The 17,996-nt window shown below is 41.0% G+C and overlaps 1 protein-coding gene and 1 long non-coding RNA gene across 2 annotated transcripts in view; one reads left to right on the forward strand and one right to left on the reverse strand.

Annotated features, from left to right (window-relative positions):
- Positions 1 to 1,684: 1,684 nt before the first annotated feature.
- LOC308118374 (myosin-6-like) lies at positions 1,685 to 14,139 on the forward strand. The gene is made up of 39 exons (XM_080477764.1): positions 1,685 to 1,708; positions 1,828 to 1,865; positions 1,985 to 2,197; positions 2,337 to 2,480; positions 2,594 to 2,750; positions 2,854 to 2,881; positions 3,078 to 3,183; positions 3,272 to 3,364; positions 3,455 to 3,518; positions 3,610 to 3,708; positions 3,797 to 3,900; positions 4,835 to 4,973; positions 5,137 to 5,255; positions 5,406 to 5,555; positions 5,658 to 5,828; positions 5,930 to 6,239; positions 6,407 to 6,480; positions 6,652 to 6,857; positions 6,946 to 7,069; positions 7,192 to 7,328; positions 7,430 to 7,685; positions 7,776 to 8,018; positions 8,105 to 8,281; positions 8,403 to 8,548; positions 8,649 to 8,739; positions 8,831 to 9,220; positions 9,317 to 9,443; positions 9,531 to 9,649; positions 9,744 to 9,940; positions 10,294 to 10,477; positions 10,919 to 11,084; positions 11,163 to 11,287; positions 11,369 to 11,677; positions 11,774 to 11,977; positions 12,085 to 12,381; positions 12,496 to 12,600; positions 12,780 to 12,875; positions 13,021 to 13,155; positions 14,032 to 14,139. The coding sequence occupies exons 3-39, from the start codon at positions 1,997 to 1,999 to the stop codon at positions 14,050 to 14,052; spliced, it is 5,814 nt and encodes a 1,937-aa protein (XP_080333890.1). The 5' UTR covers positions 1,685 to 1,708; positions 1,828 to 1,865; positions 1,985 to 1,996; the 3' UTR covers positions 14,053 to 14,139.
- LOC308118399 overlaps positions 13,294 to 17,996 on the reverse strand; it is a 33,041-nt gene continuing 28,338 nt past the window's right edge. The window contains exons 7-9 of the long non-coding RNA XR_013935884.1: positions 16,541 to 16,689; positions 14,070 to 14,122; positions 13,294 to 13,700 (exon numbers count right to left, since the gene is read on the reverse strand). This is a non-coding gene — a long non-coding RNA (uncharacterized lncRNA). The remainder of the gene's footprint in view (positions 13,701 to 14,069; positions 14,123 to 16,540; positions 16,690 to 17,996) is intronic.

Raw genomic sequence — 17,996 nt, forward strand, 5'->3', positions numbered from 1 at the left:
ACATTTAAAAGGCAGAGTTTTAGCTGTTGTACGGGATAATAATAGTATTTACAAATGTTCCTCGTAAAGTGGCCGGCATGTGAATGTTTCTCAGACTTGTATTATGCACTATAATCTGAGGGAGTTGATTTCAGAGATATCAGAATTACAGTTGGATGTAAATCCGACTTGGCGCAGCTTAGACTCCACACAAGAGCACAAATTTAAACACTGAGAAGTGATTGGCTGCGACCGTCAGTAAGTGGATATTTATGTGAGTAAGAACTCAGCGTGATTCCATAGTCCACGACAGTTGATCCGAGAAGCAGGCAGGAGCAGGGTCCTGAAAACCCTCCGTGGCTGTTCTCCTCAATCAGTGCAGGGTCCTCGGCAGGAATTTCACACAGTTATCTTTGTACTCAAAGACACAATGCCATGTCAACAGGACCATAACCGAGAGGCCCGCTTTCACTCGCTGCTCCCTGATAATGGGAGAAGGCTTCTGCGGTGACCTTGGCCTCACATTGGAGCGTGTTACGCTGGCACAGCCCTCCATTGTGTGTCATCGTTACTGCCTTGCAGTGAATCTCAAGCATGTCACCTGTGGCAGACCTCTGTCTATGCTGCCTCGCACTTGTCGCCTGGTTAATCTCACAGACTAATGCTCTATTTTTAGACCGACCCACTCGGTATGTGATAGCTGTTTTTTTTTTTTTTTTTGGTTACCAACCAAGTCCATTCTGAGATAACTAAATGTAACATGCTACTGATGCCTTCCTGTGCCTTCACATAAGCCCTGTGAGTAATTGAGACGGGGACATGAGATGCTTCTCTAAAGTATCTCCAGATATTTTGCACATCTTTCTTTTGTGTCTTGACAACAATACCAGCTGTTAACAATCAGTTTTTTGTTGTTGTATTAACGAAACAAGCTATTTATAGATACTTTTCTTGGTACAACAAAATATATATATGAAAAAGACCTATCCATTTAAAATACAATAACACAAGTTTTAATTTTATAAATGTTGTTTAAAGTCAGCTTTCTTTTGTAATTGGATTTTGTACATTTGTTCACTTGTCTTGCTAGAAAGTAATTTGCACATAAGATTATCTTGTGAAAGGTTTGATAACTATCAAATGTACAATAGACAGCACATATCACTATGACCTGCATGGAATAGAGAGTTTGTGTCAGCAATAAAATACTTAAAAGTAAAACTGAAAGTAAAACACTGTGAGGTTGAGCAAAAAGCCACATTTGCAGCAGCAAGTGAAATCAGACCAGATTTAAATACATTTAAACGTTTTTTAATGGGTATTGCTCTTAAGTGAGGATGCTCTCGTTGAGCTCTGCATGTATTGTTCCAGTAACAAAAGCAGACTTAAGGGATGATGAGAGAGGAATTCCTCCCTGTGTCTATTTAAAGATGGAGTTGTGGTCCCCTGGCTGCTTGAGGATACCTATGATTAATCACAGCTCCACATGGACCTCCAAATATGGCCTCGCCTGGAGACCCCATCACTGATAAGACTACGACCCGCTGATTTCTATATTGCCTGCCACCACTCATTAACCCTCTCCCTCTATGTACCACCCCCCCCCAGCCAAACTGAGACACAATAACATTCCTCGGCCCTGAACCGCTCCTCCATATTTGGAAGAAGGGCTTCATTTATAAAGAGAACTCATGGTGAAACCCCCAACAGGTCACCATTCTATCTCAAGGTAAGGTGTGAGGACAATGGCTTACAAACTCAGGGGTGTGCAGTGATACAAAAGCCCTACCTGGGTTGGTCTGACTTGCAAGACTGGACTCATCCATTTCTTTTTTTTTCTTTCCTCAGGACCCTTACACCTCAGTCTTCTCAGGGAGATTGTAAAGGTAAGAGCAGTCCAGAATATGGACATCAATAGTTTTTTGTTTTGGATTTAGCTTTTCGCTGAGCTGTTATCAGTTGAACACAGACTTCTATTAATCTGTGATCACAACTGTTGTTGCAGACAAGGTGAAAAATGGGTGACGCTGCCATGGCAGAGTTTGGGGCAGCAGCTCCATACCTGAGGAAGTCAGACAAGGAGCGCCTGGAGGCCCAAACTCGTCCATTTGACATGAAGAAGGAATGTTTTGTACCTGACACTGAAGAGGAATATGTGAAGGCTTCCGTCACCAGCCGAGAGGGAGACAAAGTCACCGCTCAGACTGCGAAAGGAAAGGTCAGTGAGCCAGCTTGCAGTTGCTCTTGGCTGCAACTGGTTCCCTGACTAAGACACAAAAGATTCTCATTTATTCTTTCAGTCGCTCAGATAATGAATGAATAAGATGTATATTATTACCACCTGTCTCCATTTTCAGACTGTCACGGTCAAGGAGTGTGACGTCCACCCTCAGAACCCACCGAAGTTTGATAAAATTGAAGACATGGCGATGTTCACCTTCCTCCATGAACCAGCTGTGCTGTTTAACCTCAAAGAGCGTTACGCAGCATGGATGATCTATGTAAGTCAAAAAAATTCAAAGAAAAGCTACATGAGGCTGAAACTGTAACACACAGACAATAACACTGCACTCTGCGCCCACCGAATGATGTCTGATTTCTTTGTTTTTCATAGACCTACTCTGGGCTGTTCTGTGTGACTGTCAACCCCTACAAGGGGCTGCCAGTCTACAACCAAGAGGTGGTTGTTGCTTATAGAGGAAAGAAGAGGAGTGAAGCTCCTCCTCACATCTTCTCCATCTCGGACAATGCCTACCAGTACATGCTCACTGGTAATATACCTTCATTTCATGCATTATGTTCACATCAGAGTGAGGCCGAGGAAATCATTAAGAAATCCAACAGAACTAAGTGATCCTCTCTGTTCTTTTTCAGACAGAGAAAATCAGTCTATTCTTATCACGTAAGTTCCTTTTTCCATGCATTTTCTTTTTTTATTAGGAACCATTTGAGATCAGTATTGAAAAATTTACACTGAAAATACGAATATCACAAAAAAAAAGACGCACACATTGCAACCATAACTTGCATTTTCGTTGAGGAAGCAAATTTGGCAAGTTAAATGCAATTTGAAAAACTGTTGTGATTTATTTCTTCAGTGGAGAATCTGGAGCTGGAAAGACTGTCAACACCAAGAGAGTCATCCAGTACTTTGCCAGCATCGCAGCTGCAGGAGGGAAAAAGGATGCAGGCTCTGAGAAGAAGGTTAGATTGCTGAATTTAAAAGAAATACTAGCTGTCATTTCTTTGCCGTTTAGCGTGTTTAAACTGTTGCTTCACTGTATTTCATCAGGGTACTCTGGAGGATCAAATCATCCAGGCTAATCCTGCTTTGGAGGCTTTTGGGAATGCAAAAACGATCAGGAATGACAACTCTTCCAGATTTGTAAGCCTAGAAATGTAATACGTCTCCAAGTTTGTCAATGTTGCACCGGTGTAAAAATGAGATTAAAAAGTGTCTTGCAATACTTCTCAGGGTAAATTCATCAGAATTCACTTTGCAGCAAGTGGGAAGTTGGCCTCTGCAGATATTGAGACATGTGAGTACTGGATTCTCTATAGATTCCTCTGTCTTGTTCACATGTTCACTGCGATCCTTCTCCCTCTTACATGATGCAAATGTCTTTGCAGATCTGCTGGAAAAGTCCCGTGTCACCTTTCAGCTTAAGGCTGAGAGGGATTACCACATCTTCTACCAGATTCTGTCTCAGAAGAAACCCGAGCTCCTTGGTAAATCACTGGACCGATGGCAACTTGTAATTCGAACGCCGCTGTGTCACCAGATTGTAGAGTTAAAATTTCTATTTTCTCTTTTCAGAGATGCTGCTTATCACCAACAACCCTTACGACTACGCCTTCATCTCCCAAGGAGAGACCACCGTAGCCTCCATCAATGATTCTGAAGAGCTGATGGCAACTGATGTGAGTAGAAATGCAAAGTATTGTTTTTAAGGAATCGTTACAATATGTGTAAAACAGTCATTAAATGTGTGTTGAGTTTGTAACCATACAGACATTAATGTTATTATATAGTCAATAGTGAAATTTAAGAGTTAAGAGAACTGGAAATCATTAAAAATCCTGCAAGAAGTACACAAGTGAAAGGTGGACCTCTTCAACACTCCTTAAAAAGTAATCCATGGATGCATGCTATTGAAGAAAAGAAAATCTATGTTAATGAAGAGTGTGGACATTTTGGCAGTTTTCAGCAAGGCATTGCTGATTTGTGAATTCGGGTCTCAAGTGGCATTCAAAAATTGCAGATTCAGTGATGATTATGTTGGCTTTGACTATCATACTGAGCAACTGTGAGTGTGTGTGTGTGTGTGTGTGTGTGTGTGTGTGTGTGTGTGTGTGTGTGTGTGTGTGTGTGTGTGTGTGTGTGTGTGTGTGTGTGTGTGTGTGTGTCATGATCTCATTGTGTCATACTTCCAGGCTAAAATGTCTAAAAACTTCCCTTGATGAAGAATTGTTTAACAGTTCAGTGTGGACGTGACATGACTAATTATTTCCCAACACTTCATGACAATTCACATCCATCTAATTTTTGAATTTTTATGACTGTAAAATCTGTTTTTAATTGAGTCCACTCACATATACGTTTAACTTTGATGTCAGTTGTAACTGAGTACCACTGTGTACCAGTGATGTATGTGAAAACGATTAGAATAGACTGGATTAGATATCCGATGTCAAGATGCCCGTCATGGTTTAATGTGGGATCCTGATGAAACACAGAACCTTATCTCCTGGATCTCCCCTGGATCTCCCCTGTCACTCGACCCTGGCAGTATAAAAAAAACAAAACAACAACTCAGCGCCAAGAGAAAGAGTAACCCCCTCCCTTGTCATTCAGGACGCTTTTGATGTGCTGGGCTTTACCCAAGAGGAGAAAAATGGCATTTACAAGCTGACTGGGGCCATCATGCACTATGGAAACATGAAGTTTAAGAATAAGCAGCGAGAGGAGCAGGCAGAGGCTGATGGCACTGAGGGTAATAGAGCCCCCCCCCCCCCCCCCCCCCCCCCCCCCCCCACACACACACACACACACACACACACACAACCCCCACCGCTCTGACATTGAACAAACACAACAATAAATTTTGAGGAATCAGTTATTTAATGTCTAACAAACTGTTTGACACTTTTCCACAGATGCTGATAAAGTTGCATTTCTGATGGGCCTGAATTCTGCTGACCTCATCAAGGGTCTCTGTCACCCAAGAGTCAAAGTAGGAAACGAGTGGGTCACCAAGGGACAAAATGTACAACAGGTAGGAAAAAAACTGCAATTTATTTTCCTTCAGTCCCTCATCCAGTTTATTACAAGACATTTCACACCATTTTACAGTACACAGATGATGGTCTATTCATTCCATAATTTTGAGAATGTTAAAAGTAAGTAGCACTTTCTCTCTATTTAGGTGTACTATGCTGTTGGTGCGCTGTCTAAGTCAGTCTATGAGAAGATGTTTCTGTGGATGGTGGTGAGAATCAACCATTCCCTGGACACCAAGCAGCCACGTCAATACTTCATCGGTGTGCTGGACATTGCTGGGTTTGAGATCTTTGATGTGGGTATCATTGCTTTATGTTTAAATAATCTGTATTGTCAAGGTGAATCAACATTTTAGGACATTTAAAGCAATAACTAATTAAGATGCTTGTCTTTGCAGTTCAACACCTTTGAGCAGCTCTGCATCAACTTCACCAATGAAAAACTGCAACAGTTTTTCAACCACCACATGTTTGTGCTGGAGCAAGAAGAATACAAGAAGGAGGGAATTGAATGGACTTTCATTGACTTTGGTATGGATCTGCAGGCCTGCATTGACCTGATTGAAAAAGTGAGTCAATCAAATGTTCCCAAAAATTATGTCACTGTTTTATTTATTTTTTGCTTAAAAAACCCCACACCAAAAAAAACTACTCAAATATCTTTCCCCAGCCCATGGGTATCATGTCCATCCTTGAAGAGGAGTGCATGTTCCCTAAAGCATCAGACACCACCTTTAAAGCAAAGCTCTACGACAACCACCTGGGAAAATCCAACAACTTCCAGAAGCCCAGAATTATCAAAGGAAAACCAGAGGCTCACTTTGCCCTGGTTCACTATGCTGGAACTGTTGACTATAATATCAACAACTGGTTGGTGAAGAACAAGGATCCTCTGAATGAGACTGTTGTTGGACTTTACCAGAAGTCTAACATGAAGCTGTTGTCTTTCTTGTTTGCTGGCTATGCTGCATCTGATTCAGGTATGTTGACATTCAGGAGTAAAACACAATAATACTGATAAATAATACTGTTTTTGACACAGACACTGTGGGCTAATAATGAGTTCTCCTTATCTAAAGTCATCAAATGTCAGTTGTTGGACTTTTGTAAAGTGGTCTGCTGATACAATTTAACAATGTCTATTTAGATTCTGGCGGCAAAGCCAAAGGTGGGAGCAAGAAGAAAGGTTCATCCTTTCAAACTGTATCAGCCTTGCACCGGGTGAGATATATTATTTCTGTCTTTGATCACATACATAAAATATTTACATGTTTCCGTAAAACAATACTGACGAGTCAAGAGAAAAAGCAAACAATGATAAAAAAGTCTATATAAGTAATTAATAATTGCATTAGTGAATTTATGCAAGTTATTTGTGGGCAAAATTTGCAGGAAAACCTGAACAAGCTGATGACCAACCTGAGGTCGACTCACCCTCACTTTGTACGCTGCCTCATCCCCAATGAGACCAAGACTCCCGGGGCCATGGAGAATCCTCTGGTCATGCACCAGCTGCGCTGTAACGGTGTGCTGGAAGGCATCAGGATCTGCAGAAAGGGATTCCCCAACAGGATCCTCTATGGAGATTTCAAGCAGAGGTACCATCTTGTTGAGGTCACATAATAGATGACAAAAGAAAAATGTAAATATCACGCTCCTACATGTTCATGTAAAATCATTTTACAGATATCGGATCCTGAATCCTGCTGCCATCCCTGAAGGCCAGTTTATTGACAGCAAGAAGGGAGCTGAGAAACTTCTTGGGTCTTTGGATATTGACCACAATCAATACAAATTTGGTCACACAAAGGTAATCAATGTTGATAAAAAAAATTAACACAATATGACAAAGCTGTTTAATCTGGCTTCAAAATTGTAACATTTTAAGGCCCTTCTGTTTAACACCTGTTGTTAAATGTATGCTCCTAAAAGGTGTTTTTCAAGGCTGGTCTTCTTGGACAATTGGAGGAGATGAGGGATGACCGTTTGTCACTTATCATCACTGGAATCCAGTCCAGGGCAAGAGGTCTGCTCGCAAGATTGGAGTTCCAGAAGATTGTGGACAGGAGGTCAGGATTAAAAAAATTATAAAACCCAGCAAAAAAAAAAATAAAATAAAAAAAAGTTATCCCAATGAGTCTGGAATTAATCACTGGTTCACTATTCACAGGGATGCACTTCTTGTGATCCAGTGGAACATCCGTGCATTCATGGGAGTCAAGAATTGGCCCTGGATGAAGCTGTACTTCAAGATCAAACCTCTGCTGAGATCTGCTGAGGCAGAAAAGGAGATGGCCAACATGAAGGAAGAATTCCTGAAGTTGAAAGAGGCCTATGCAAAGTCTGAAGCTCGTAGAAAGGAGCTTGAGGAGAAAATGGTTTCTCTTCTCCAAGAGAAGAACGACTTGCAGCTTCAAGTTCATGCAGTAAGTCTCAATGAGAAGAAAACAATCATTTAAATGCCGAAACACTACAATGGACAAGTTGATCAAATTATTGCTGTTGCTACATTTTAGGAACAAGACAATCTTTCAGATGCTGAGGAAAGATGTGAGGGCCTGATCAAAAATAAGATTCAACTCGAAGCAAAAGCCAAAGAGCTGACAGAAAGATTGGAGGATGAGGAGGAGATGAATGCTGAACTGACAGCCAAGAGAAGGAAGTTGGAGGACGAGTGCTCTGAGTTAAAGAAAGACATTGATGACTTGGAGTTAACTCTGGCTAAAGTGGAGAAAGAGAAACATGCCACCGAGAACAAGGTAGGACAACTGCTTGACTGCAAACAAGAGGCCGTTTCCAATGTCTTACAAGAAATACTTTTAATTACCGATGATTCAATTTACAGGTGAAGAACCTGGTTGAGGAAATGGCAGCTCTGGATGAAATCATCGCCAAGCTGACCAAAGAAAAGAAAGCCTTGCAGGAAGCTCATCAGCAAACACTGGATGACCTGCAGAGTGAAGAAGACAAAGTCAACTCTCTGACCAAGGCCAAGGCTAAGCTGGAACAGCAAGTCGATGATGTACGGACTTAAATATGTGTCATATCTATTTTACTTTAATTTCTCTGAAAGCCATTCACTGACCTTCTTGTGTCGTTTTATATTTGTCTAATATCCTTCAACTTCATGTAATGACATTCAGCTTGAGGGTTCTCTGGAACAAGAGAAGAAAGTTAGGATGGACTTGGAGAGAGCAAAGAGGAAGCTGGAAGGAGACCTAAAGATGACCCACGAGAGTGTCATGGACTTGGAGAATGACAAGCAACAACTTGAAGAGCACTTGAAAAAGTAAGTACATAACCGGTATATTGAGTATAGCACCTAAAACCAACAGAGGTAAAGTAAGCAGAGATGTCCTGGTGTTCTAACTTGTAGTATGTCACCACAGGAAGGACTTTGAGTTGGGTCAGCTCAACAACAGAATTGAGGATGAGCAGGCCATCTCCATTCAGCTTCAAAAGAAACTGAAAGAACTTCAGGTAATACGTTTAACATATGCAGTAATTTAAAATGAGTATAACACAATAACAATAGGCAGTAAAATAACAAATTGTAAATTTGTCTTCAAAGGCCCGCATTGAGGAGTTGGAGGAAGAGCTTGAAGCAGAGCGAGCTGCTCGAGCTAAGGTGGAGAAGCAGAGGGCAGACCTGGCCAGAGAGCTGGAGGAGATCAGCGAGAGGCTGGAGGAGGCTGGAGGAGCAACATCCGCTCAGATTGAGATGAACAAGAAGAGGGAGGCTGAGTTTCAGAAGCTCCGCAGAGACCTTGAAGAGGCCACTCTGCAGCATGAATCCACGGCCGCCACCCTCAGGAAGAAACAAGCCGATAGTGTTGCTGACCTGGGAGAGCAGATTGATAACCTGCAGAGAGTCAAGCAGAAACTGGAGAAGGAGAAGAGCGAGCTCCGACTGGAACTGGATGATGTGGTCTCCAATATGGAACATATTGTGAAGACAAAAGTGAGCTCAAACTTATCTGAACTTCCGTTATCCCGCCATTGTTGATATAGAGATGCCAGTACCACACTAAGGATGTGATGACTGATCTGTTTTCAGACAAATCTGGAAAAAACATGCAGAACTGTTGAAGATCAAATGAATGAATACAAAACCAAGTTTGAGGAGGCTCAACGCTCCCTTAATGACTTCAGCATGCAAAAAGCAAAGCTTCAAACTGAGAATGGTAAAGTAATCAGAGGCATTTCATGTCATTTCTACATTTGTGGCATTAGATGGATGCTGGATCATTCAGTATTTTCCTGAACCCTAGGTGAACTCTCAAGGCAACTTGAAGAGAAGGACTCATTGGTGTCCCAGCTGACCAGAGGAAAAATGTCTTACACTCAACAGATGGAGGACCTGAGGAGACAGCTGGAAGAGGAGACCAAGGTTAACACACCCCTCAAAATCAAAAAACACCATCTGACACGAAATGGTCATTTTTGTGAGAAAGTCACTCATTTGCCATGTTTTGTTTCCACAGGCAAAGAGTGCTCTGGCCCATGCCGTGCAGTCTTCTCGTCACGACTGTGACCTCCTCAGGGAGCAGTATGAGGAGGAGCAGGAGGCCAAAGCTGAGCTGCAGCGTGGCATGTCCAAGGCCAACTCAGAGGTAGCTCAGTGGAGAACAAAGTATGAAACTGATGCCATCCAGAGGACCGAGGAGCTGGAGGAGGCCAAGTGAGTCCACTGCGGGAATATTAACAAAAGAATATATCAGATAAATATTTGAAGGCCAGAATTTCACACGGATGTTCTCAGAGTTATAGGCAGTTAAAGCTGCATTGTTTACAGTCTGGATCTTAGCAGGAACTTCGCACACAATCAATGATATATCATCTAATTCCTAAGAATTTTGACCTCGTCTGGCAGATCAGCTTTTTGTTTGTGTTATGTTCCGACTAAAATGTAAGACGAACAAAAAGTTTGTCTGTTTGATGACTCAGCAGCCAGCCATAGTGGTTCACACCAGTACAACAATAACTTCGACAACTGCAGGAATAATTAAACAATGTTAATGATTATACTTTAAGGAAAAAGCTGGCTCAGCGTCTGCAGGATGCTGAGGAGGCTGTTGAAGCAGTGAATGCTAAATGCTCCTCTTTGGAGAAGACCAAGCACAGACTGCAGAATGAGATTGAAGATCTCATGGTGGATGTAGAGAGGTCGAATGCTGCTGCTGCTGCTCTGGACAAGAAGCAAAGAAACTTTGATAAGGTGAGGTACTATGAAACATTTGTAATCAGCAAAGGCTTGAGCTAAAGAGGTATCCTCCAAAATGTGATAAATAATTTAATACATTTTGGCAGAGACGCCTTGTGTTTATGCATCTTGAAGCTGTGCAGACAAGCTTTTCAAGTGGCAGGGTTACATGAAGGTATCGCTGGAATCTAATCAATGATTATCTCAAGGATGTTAAGACTAAGTAAAATCAATTTCAAGTACCTTATGAGAGGCAAATACCTCCTCAGGGAATATTTCTAATAACTGACGGAATATTAAGAACGTTTGCTTTTCTTGTTTAGTATAAATATCTGTTGTTCATACGTTTCCATTAGTTATCACTTCCTCTACTGGGTGAACTTTCCAAACCTACTGTTACTTTTTCCATCCACGGGTATGTGTACAAATACTATTTTCACTGTTGTGCCACTGCAGGTCCTGTCTGAGTGGAAGCAAAAGTATGAAGAATCTCAGTGTGAGCTGGAGAGCTCCCAGAAGGAAGCCAGGGCTCTGAGCACGGAGCTCTTCAAACTGAAGAACTCCTACGAGGAGGCTCTGGATCATCTGGAGACCATGAAGCGAGAGAACAAGAACTTGCAGGGTAAAATCTAATGCGGATCATGCATGATGAGTTACTATCCTAAAAAACTGTTTTAATCTTTTGCTTGCTATTTAACAGAGGAAATCTCTGACCTAACTGAGCAACTTGGCGAGAGTGGAAAAAATATCCATGAACTGGAGAAGTTACGAAAACAACTGGAACAGGAGAAGAGTGAAATCCAGTCAGCCCTCGAGGAAGCCGAGGTACTGAGCCTGGTTTGTGAGGCACGCTTTGAACATTCAAACACTTGCTGTTACTTTAAATATGTGTACCCTATCTATCAGGCCTCCCTGGAGCACGAAGAAGGGAAAATTCTCAGAGCTCAGCTGGAGTTCAATCAGATCAAAGCTGAAATTGAGCGCAAACTGGCCGAGAAAGATGAAGAGATGGAGCAGAGCAAGAGGAACCTGCAGAGGACAATAGACAACCTGCAGACCTCCCTTGAAGCTGAATGTCGTAGCAGGAATGAGGCTATGCGCCTGAAAAAGAAAATGGAAGGAGACCTCAACGAGATGGAGATCCAGCTGAGTCAGGCCAACAGGCAGGCGGCCGAAGCCCAGAAACAACTGAAGTCTGTTCATGCACATCTCAAGGTAAACTAAACTAAACAAAACAAAGAAAGGCCCATTTCCAATTCATGTAAACTTTGAACAGAGAATCAACATTAATGTGGTTGATGTCCCCTTAAGGATTGCCAAATTCAGCTGGATGAGTCTGTTCGTGCAAATGATGATCTCAAAGAGAACATTGCCATGGTTGAGAGACGCAACAACCTGCTTCAGGCTGAATTAGAGGAGCTGAGGGCTGCTCTGGAACAAACGGAGAGAAGCCGCAAACTTGCTGAGCAGGAGCTGCTGGACGTCAGTGAGAGGGTGCAGCTGCTGCACTCGCAGGTGAGACCAATTTATTTGTCGCAACCTCCAGAAAGGGCTGACTGGCTTTAAGAACTCAAAACTCATACAGTAACTTTTCTCAAATGTTCTTCCTCATGACCATGTAGAACACTGGGCTGATTAACCAGAAAAAGAAACTTGAGAACGACGCTTCTCAGCTTCAAACTGAAGTAGAGGAAGCTGTGCAGGAGTGTAGAAATGCAGAGGAGAAGGCCAAGAAGGCCATCACTGATGCTGCGATGATGGCCGAGGAGCTGAAGAAAGAGCAGGACACCAGTTCCCACCTGGAGCGCATGAAGAAGAACATGGAGCAAACCATCAAGGACCTGCAGCACCGTCTGGATGAAGCTGAACAGATCGCCATGAAGGGAGGCAAGAAGCAGGTGCAGAAGCTGGAGGCCAGGGTGAGTGTAACCGCTGTACTAAAATGACACAATGGTGCAGAAGTCCATTTAAGAGAATTATAAGAAATGGCAGTCCTGACATAATATTTGGATGTTATTCTCTGCTGTTTTCAGGTGAGGGAGCTTGAGAACGAGGTCGAGTCGGAGCAAAAGAAGAGCGGCGAAGCAGTGAAGGGATTACGTAAATATGAGAGACGCATTAAGGAACTGACATATCAGGTGACTTCATATTTTTCTCCATCCCTTTAACCAATATGTCAAGATTTCTAATCAATACAACTTCCAATCATAGAAGCCCTCTCATTGCTCTACCATAACTTCATTTGTCATTATTCCCTCGAAGAAAATGCTTTTTTTGAATTTATCGTGTCTCATTTTTCTTCTCTTGATTTACACAGACTGAAGAAGACCGCAAGAATGTTCTGCGCCTGCAGGATCTGGTGGACAAACTGCAGATGAAAGTCAAAGCCTACAAGAGGTCTGCTGAGGAAGCTGTAAGTATGAGCTGCAAAAGCAGCATCTTGTTGAGGGTCTTCAAAGTTTGACAAAGTTTATAATTGCAATGCTCTTTAATTGGAAAATACAGTATGGTGTGGTTGCGAGTAACACCGTGATCTTTGCTTCTTCTGAATCTTACAGGAAGAGCAGGCCAATACTCATCTGAGCAAGTGCCGTAAGCTGCAGCACGAGCTGGACGAGGCCGAGGAGCGAGCCGACATCGCCGAGTCTCAGGTCAACAAGCTGCGTGCCAAGAGCCGCGACGTGGGGTCAAAGGTAAAGAGCTCCTCCGCATAATAGTTAAACTATGGTGCACGTTCTTTTTTAACTCATTATTCCCATTTAATTTCTACTGGAAAGAAATATATTAGGAGAGAATAACTTTGTAGAGACAAATAAATCAGACCAGACTTTATGACAGATTGTTTTTATTTGGAGTTTTAAGAAATTTGTGAGTCGTGCTATTACAATTTGGCAGGTTAGTTATAATGCAAACCAAACATTTATTATAACAAAATGTTAAAAACTATTTTTTAAATTCTATGCATTTATTAAAGAGCTGAGAGCAAAAACATGACATATGGAAATGAGGGTGACGATGTTGATAAACTGTATGTTCTGAGTCAAATCAGACACAGCTCACAGTTCAACTACATCAGATTAAATATTGTGAAATAGAATACATTTTATTCCATATAACTCCAGACAAGGTGTCAATGTATTAGTCAGTTTGTGTTATGTGCAGGTTATATATTTTGTCACTTAGCGTATCATTACCTTTCATGCAGTGAGACCATTACTTACTCAAATTTCTCGATAAGCTGCAAGAAATATGTTTTCACAAAAGACCTATTGAATTTCATGAAATGTCAAAGATGGCTAATCTGTGATAAACGTTCTCAAACATCTTAAAACTTTGTGGTTCATACAAGTAATTTAACATTCATATTAAAATAGTTTATGTCAAAAGCTAATTTGTCGTAGTGAGTGAATAACGTCTGTTATAAAAGAAAAACAAAACAGAAATTTGTACAATTTTGGGACGATAATTCCCTGGAGTGAACTGTTTTGTGTGACATGTGTTGAGTGTTGTTGGTCTTCTGTCACTAATCCCTCTCTAATTGTCTACTCTCTTATCATCCTTCATCACAGAAAGGGCTAGACGAGGAGTGAAACTCTCAGAAGCCCACCTGAGACCTTTGGGATCTCCCGTGCTGTAGTTTCTTTTGTCTCCAAAGTAACTCTGTAGAATAAAGCAAAGTGCATTCAAAATTAATGTGTACAGTCCTCATTTTTAACACGTACAATGCCACACCTTCACACATATTCATGGTATACCTGTCATTCTATAGACATGTCAATGCGAAGACATTTACCAGCTTTAGAGATGCAAAGGGTAAAGAACCTACTATGGCCACAAAAACTACAAAAAAAAAAGAAAGAAAAAAAAGTTAGATATAGCGAGCACAGCGCTGCAGAAGAGAACCACTTCTTGTTTATTTTAGGACAACTGTAATCCTTTCCTAATTTGAACATACATGGTTTACTGTTTTTTCTGCGAGTGGCGTTGTGAATGTTACCATTTAATGCAACACTGTCTTACTACTACCGCCATTCTTACTATTCTGCCACAAAGGTTGCAGTAATGTGTTAAAGACTGATTAACGTAATCAAATTAGTAGCTTATTGACAATTACTTCAGATTACATTGTATGATTTTCCATGAGCACAAGCTGCTGTCCCACATAAGAGCAGATCTCACGCAATTCCTGGTTTATGCCAAAACTAACAACAACAAAAAAAAAGGTTGGTCGATAAGTAAGGATAATATTATGGTGTATTCAGTTTTACAGGACCTGTGATGCATTAGAAGTTATAAATAAACAGTTAACATGTCACCTAACATCCACATTGTAGAGAATCTTCCTGCAAACTAACAGATTGCAGCTTCACCCACAAACTGCTCTGCTCTTTCCAGGAAATAGGAACTACTTTTTAAAGAACTGACATGATATATCCTCAAATTATTGTCCATTCAATGATCACTCCTCGTCAGAAACATAAATTATAAGTTGTTTGGCAGGTTGATTTGACAGCGACAGAGACAACACTCACTGCTTCACTATTTGATATTAACTAGTACAAAGCCATTTATAACTAAATCATTCAAGAGTCTGTTATAAAACAGCATAGTTTCTGATAGAAACACTTCAAACAGGAGTTATTTTTGCTTTTTGGAATTTCAAATAATATATCAAATGCGATTGGAGTGGCTGATCATATCAGAAACATGGCCAAGTTTGTATTTCTTCACAGACGTTGCTCAACCAAGCAGAGATGCCTGATTTTTTATAGTAGTGGAATTTAAAGACACGGTTTCTTTAACAGCTTCTTTTAAATCCAATTTGATCAAACACAAAGCCCAGCAGATGGTCCGATACGGTCTGCAGGTATATGCAGACCGGGATGAAAAAAAAAGAAGAGAGAAAATATGATCGTCATGGTTTGTTTGTCCTCTAAGCATGCTTGATCAAATAATGGAATAAGTGAACCTGCACATTATTCTTTCAGAATTACAACTTGTTGAGGTTGTTGTTAAAATAAATCTTAATTTATATATGAACTTGTTCTTAACATTTCTCTCTACAAAGAGAAACATTTGGTATTTTCATTTAAAGGTCATCATGCCCTCATTTTCTGCTTTATCTGTTTACTGATCCAGCCCTGAGACCAATCTGGGCCGGAGATGGACCCTAAATTAAGATGAGTTCGTGTCTGAACTGAAGTGCTGTATGAAGGTCAAATCTTTTTTGAACTGGTCGTAACACAAAGACACTCAGCAGGGCTAGAATAAAAAAAAAAAAAAAAAGTTTTAGATATAAGGTTAATTGGTTCCTCTGACTGAAAAGTTCATTTTAAAATGATATATTTAGTTGAGAAGTGTGTCAAGGTGGTCTAAATAAAATCTGAATTTAGGAACAAGCGATTATGCATTTCCAAATCTAGCATGACTAAATGGAGACAGCTGTAAACAAAACTACAAAAATATGATCATTTGAAGAGGATGACTGAATAATATATGTTTACCTATAAGGATAAGCCGTTTACACTTCTACTCAAACAACAATTTTCAATATAATGGAAAATCTTCGGTACAGTGAAGTTAAGTTTCTCAAAATTCAATATTGTGATAAACTGAGTTTCAAGTAACTGATTAAGAACAAACTATCAATAAAATAAACATCAGTATAAAGGGAATAATTCATTTGGTTCATGTAATGAAACCAAATAAGAGCAGTGCAATTTTTCCGATTATACTATTCCTTCTTAAATTTCACCATTTTCTGTTAAATTGCACTATGTTTATATGTTACATCTGTTCTTTACCACTGTGCGAGGAGCAGCTTTCATTACATTGAATAATGATAATAAATGGCTCTTCCAATTTTGCTTGAATTTTCCAAATGGTGATTTACATGCTGGCATTGCTACAGTATCAGTTTTACGGTTAAGATAATAAGTTAAAGAACAGAAATTCAGCAAAATAAACCTTATCTTTGACTACTGTGTAAGCATGACAGATGGAAAAAATTATCTTAAACAAATGATAAGTCATCTTGACACAGGAAAACAGAAATAAACCATGACATGCTTACCGTACCTCATACGTCTGCAGCTGCTCAAAGGAGGGACAGAAGCACACCATACCGCATGGTCCGAAGGAGGGAGACTGCATAACATGATGGTATTTGTCTGGCACCATACACAGACCTTGATCTCAAGCCTTTGAGCCTTGAAGATTTCTGATATCTGCAGAGAGAATACAATAGACTAATTGAATTGCATAGTATTACTCTGTCATCCCAAATTTAACACTAACCGGACTTTTTAATCCATGGCTTTGTCCACCTTCCTACTGACTCTTTCAGGCCACTCAGCCTTGTAATGCCGTTACCTTTGTGCCCCACGCTTCTGTGTGTCAACTGTTTAGAAGCCATGTTTTGAAAGGCTTCGGGAATATTTAGCACGCGCACCCACCACCAATAGCGTATTATGGCGATGCCATTTGTTCTTTTTCCATCCAAGAATAATTGGCCTCAGCTCAAAAGGAGGAAAGAATGATAGCCAGGAAGGGGCCATGAAACAAATGAAGATATCCAGAGGGATTTAGACAGCTGACAATGAGAGTGACTCAAACAATGCCGACGCAAATTCTCTACAACTCTCAAAGGGTTCAAAGGAACAATGTTCTGCTACGCACACACAGATGACAACGAAGGTCGTTTTACTGTTGGAAAAACTGAATGTGCTCATGTGTGTGTGTGTGTGTGGGGGGTGGGGGGGGGGGGGGGGGGGGGTCATCCTTCAACTAAATCTATTTTCTCCCTATGAGAATGTAATGTGGCTAGATGTGGTGACAGTAACAGTGACCAAGAATGTCTATCGATTTTCAAGAGACCTTGAATCCAAACGAAACCAGACCAAATCAGTGGCTCCCAACCTGAGGCCTGGATCCCCCTTGTGGTCAAACATGAACACAGATGGGCACAAAACATAATTTCTTTTAGATTTTAACAACTTAAAGGAAATCACAAGGCAGGTTTTCTTATTTAGAGATGATTCAAAGGTCTTCACATGATTTTTTTTTAATGCAGTGCACCTGTTGCCCTCCAGCCATCCTGCCTTCAGAGAATATAGTTTGGCTGTAGTGTTGCCCTTGACAATCCAAGAGAACAAGAATCCAGACAAGAATTTCACAGGGTTATCTTTGTCCTCCAGGCCAAAGGAGGGGAGACAATGCCATGACGACACCATGAGACAGAGGGCGTCAACTTAACCATGAAGTGCTGAGTGATAACTCGTCACTCTTCTGTGACGTTAACTCCCCGTCCCTGAACTTAACTCCCACTTGACAACAGCTGCGGCTCTTTGTGACTTTGGCTTTTGTACTTCGATAAAGAATCTCGACATTCCCAGCAAGTTAGGCACAAAGCACGTCGTTCAAGGACCAAATCAAATTAGTCATTTATCTCACTTCTCTGTCATCCTTCTTTTGTGGGATTTATAAAATAAAAACTGACCTGACTAGGGCTGGAAGGAAGAATGCCAAGAAAACC

Source organism: Lipophrys pholis (assembly GCF_963383615.2).
Source record: "Lipophrys pholis genome assembly, chromosome: 1".
In the NCBI taxonomy this organism is placed as follows: Eukaryota; Metazoa; Chordata; class Actinopteri; order Blenniiformes; family Blenniidae; genus Lipophrys; species Lipophrys pholis.

Coding starts and splice junctions, on each gene's coding strand:
- LOC308118374 (XM_080477764.1), top strand. CDS start 1,997: ATGGGTGACGCTGCCATGGCAGAGTTTGGGGCAGCAGCTCCATACCTG. Junction 2,198..2,336: donor CTCAGACTGCGAAAGGAAAG/GTCAGTGAGCCA, acceptor CTCCATTTTCAG/ACTGTCACGGTCAAGGAGTG. Junction 12,876..13,020: donor AGAGGTCTGCTGAGGAAGCT/GTAAGTATGAGC, acceptor TGAATCTTACAG/GAAGAGCAGGCCAATACTCA.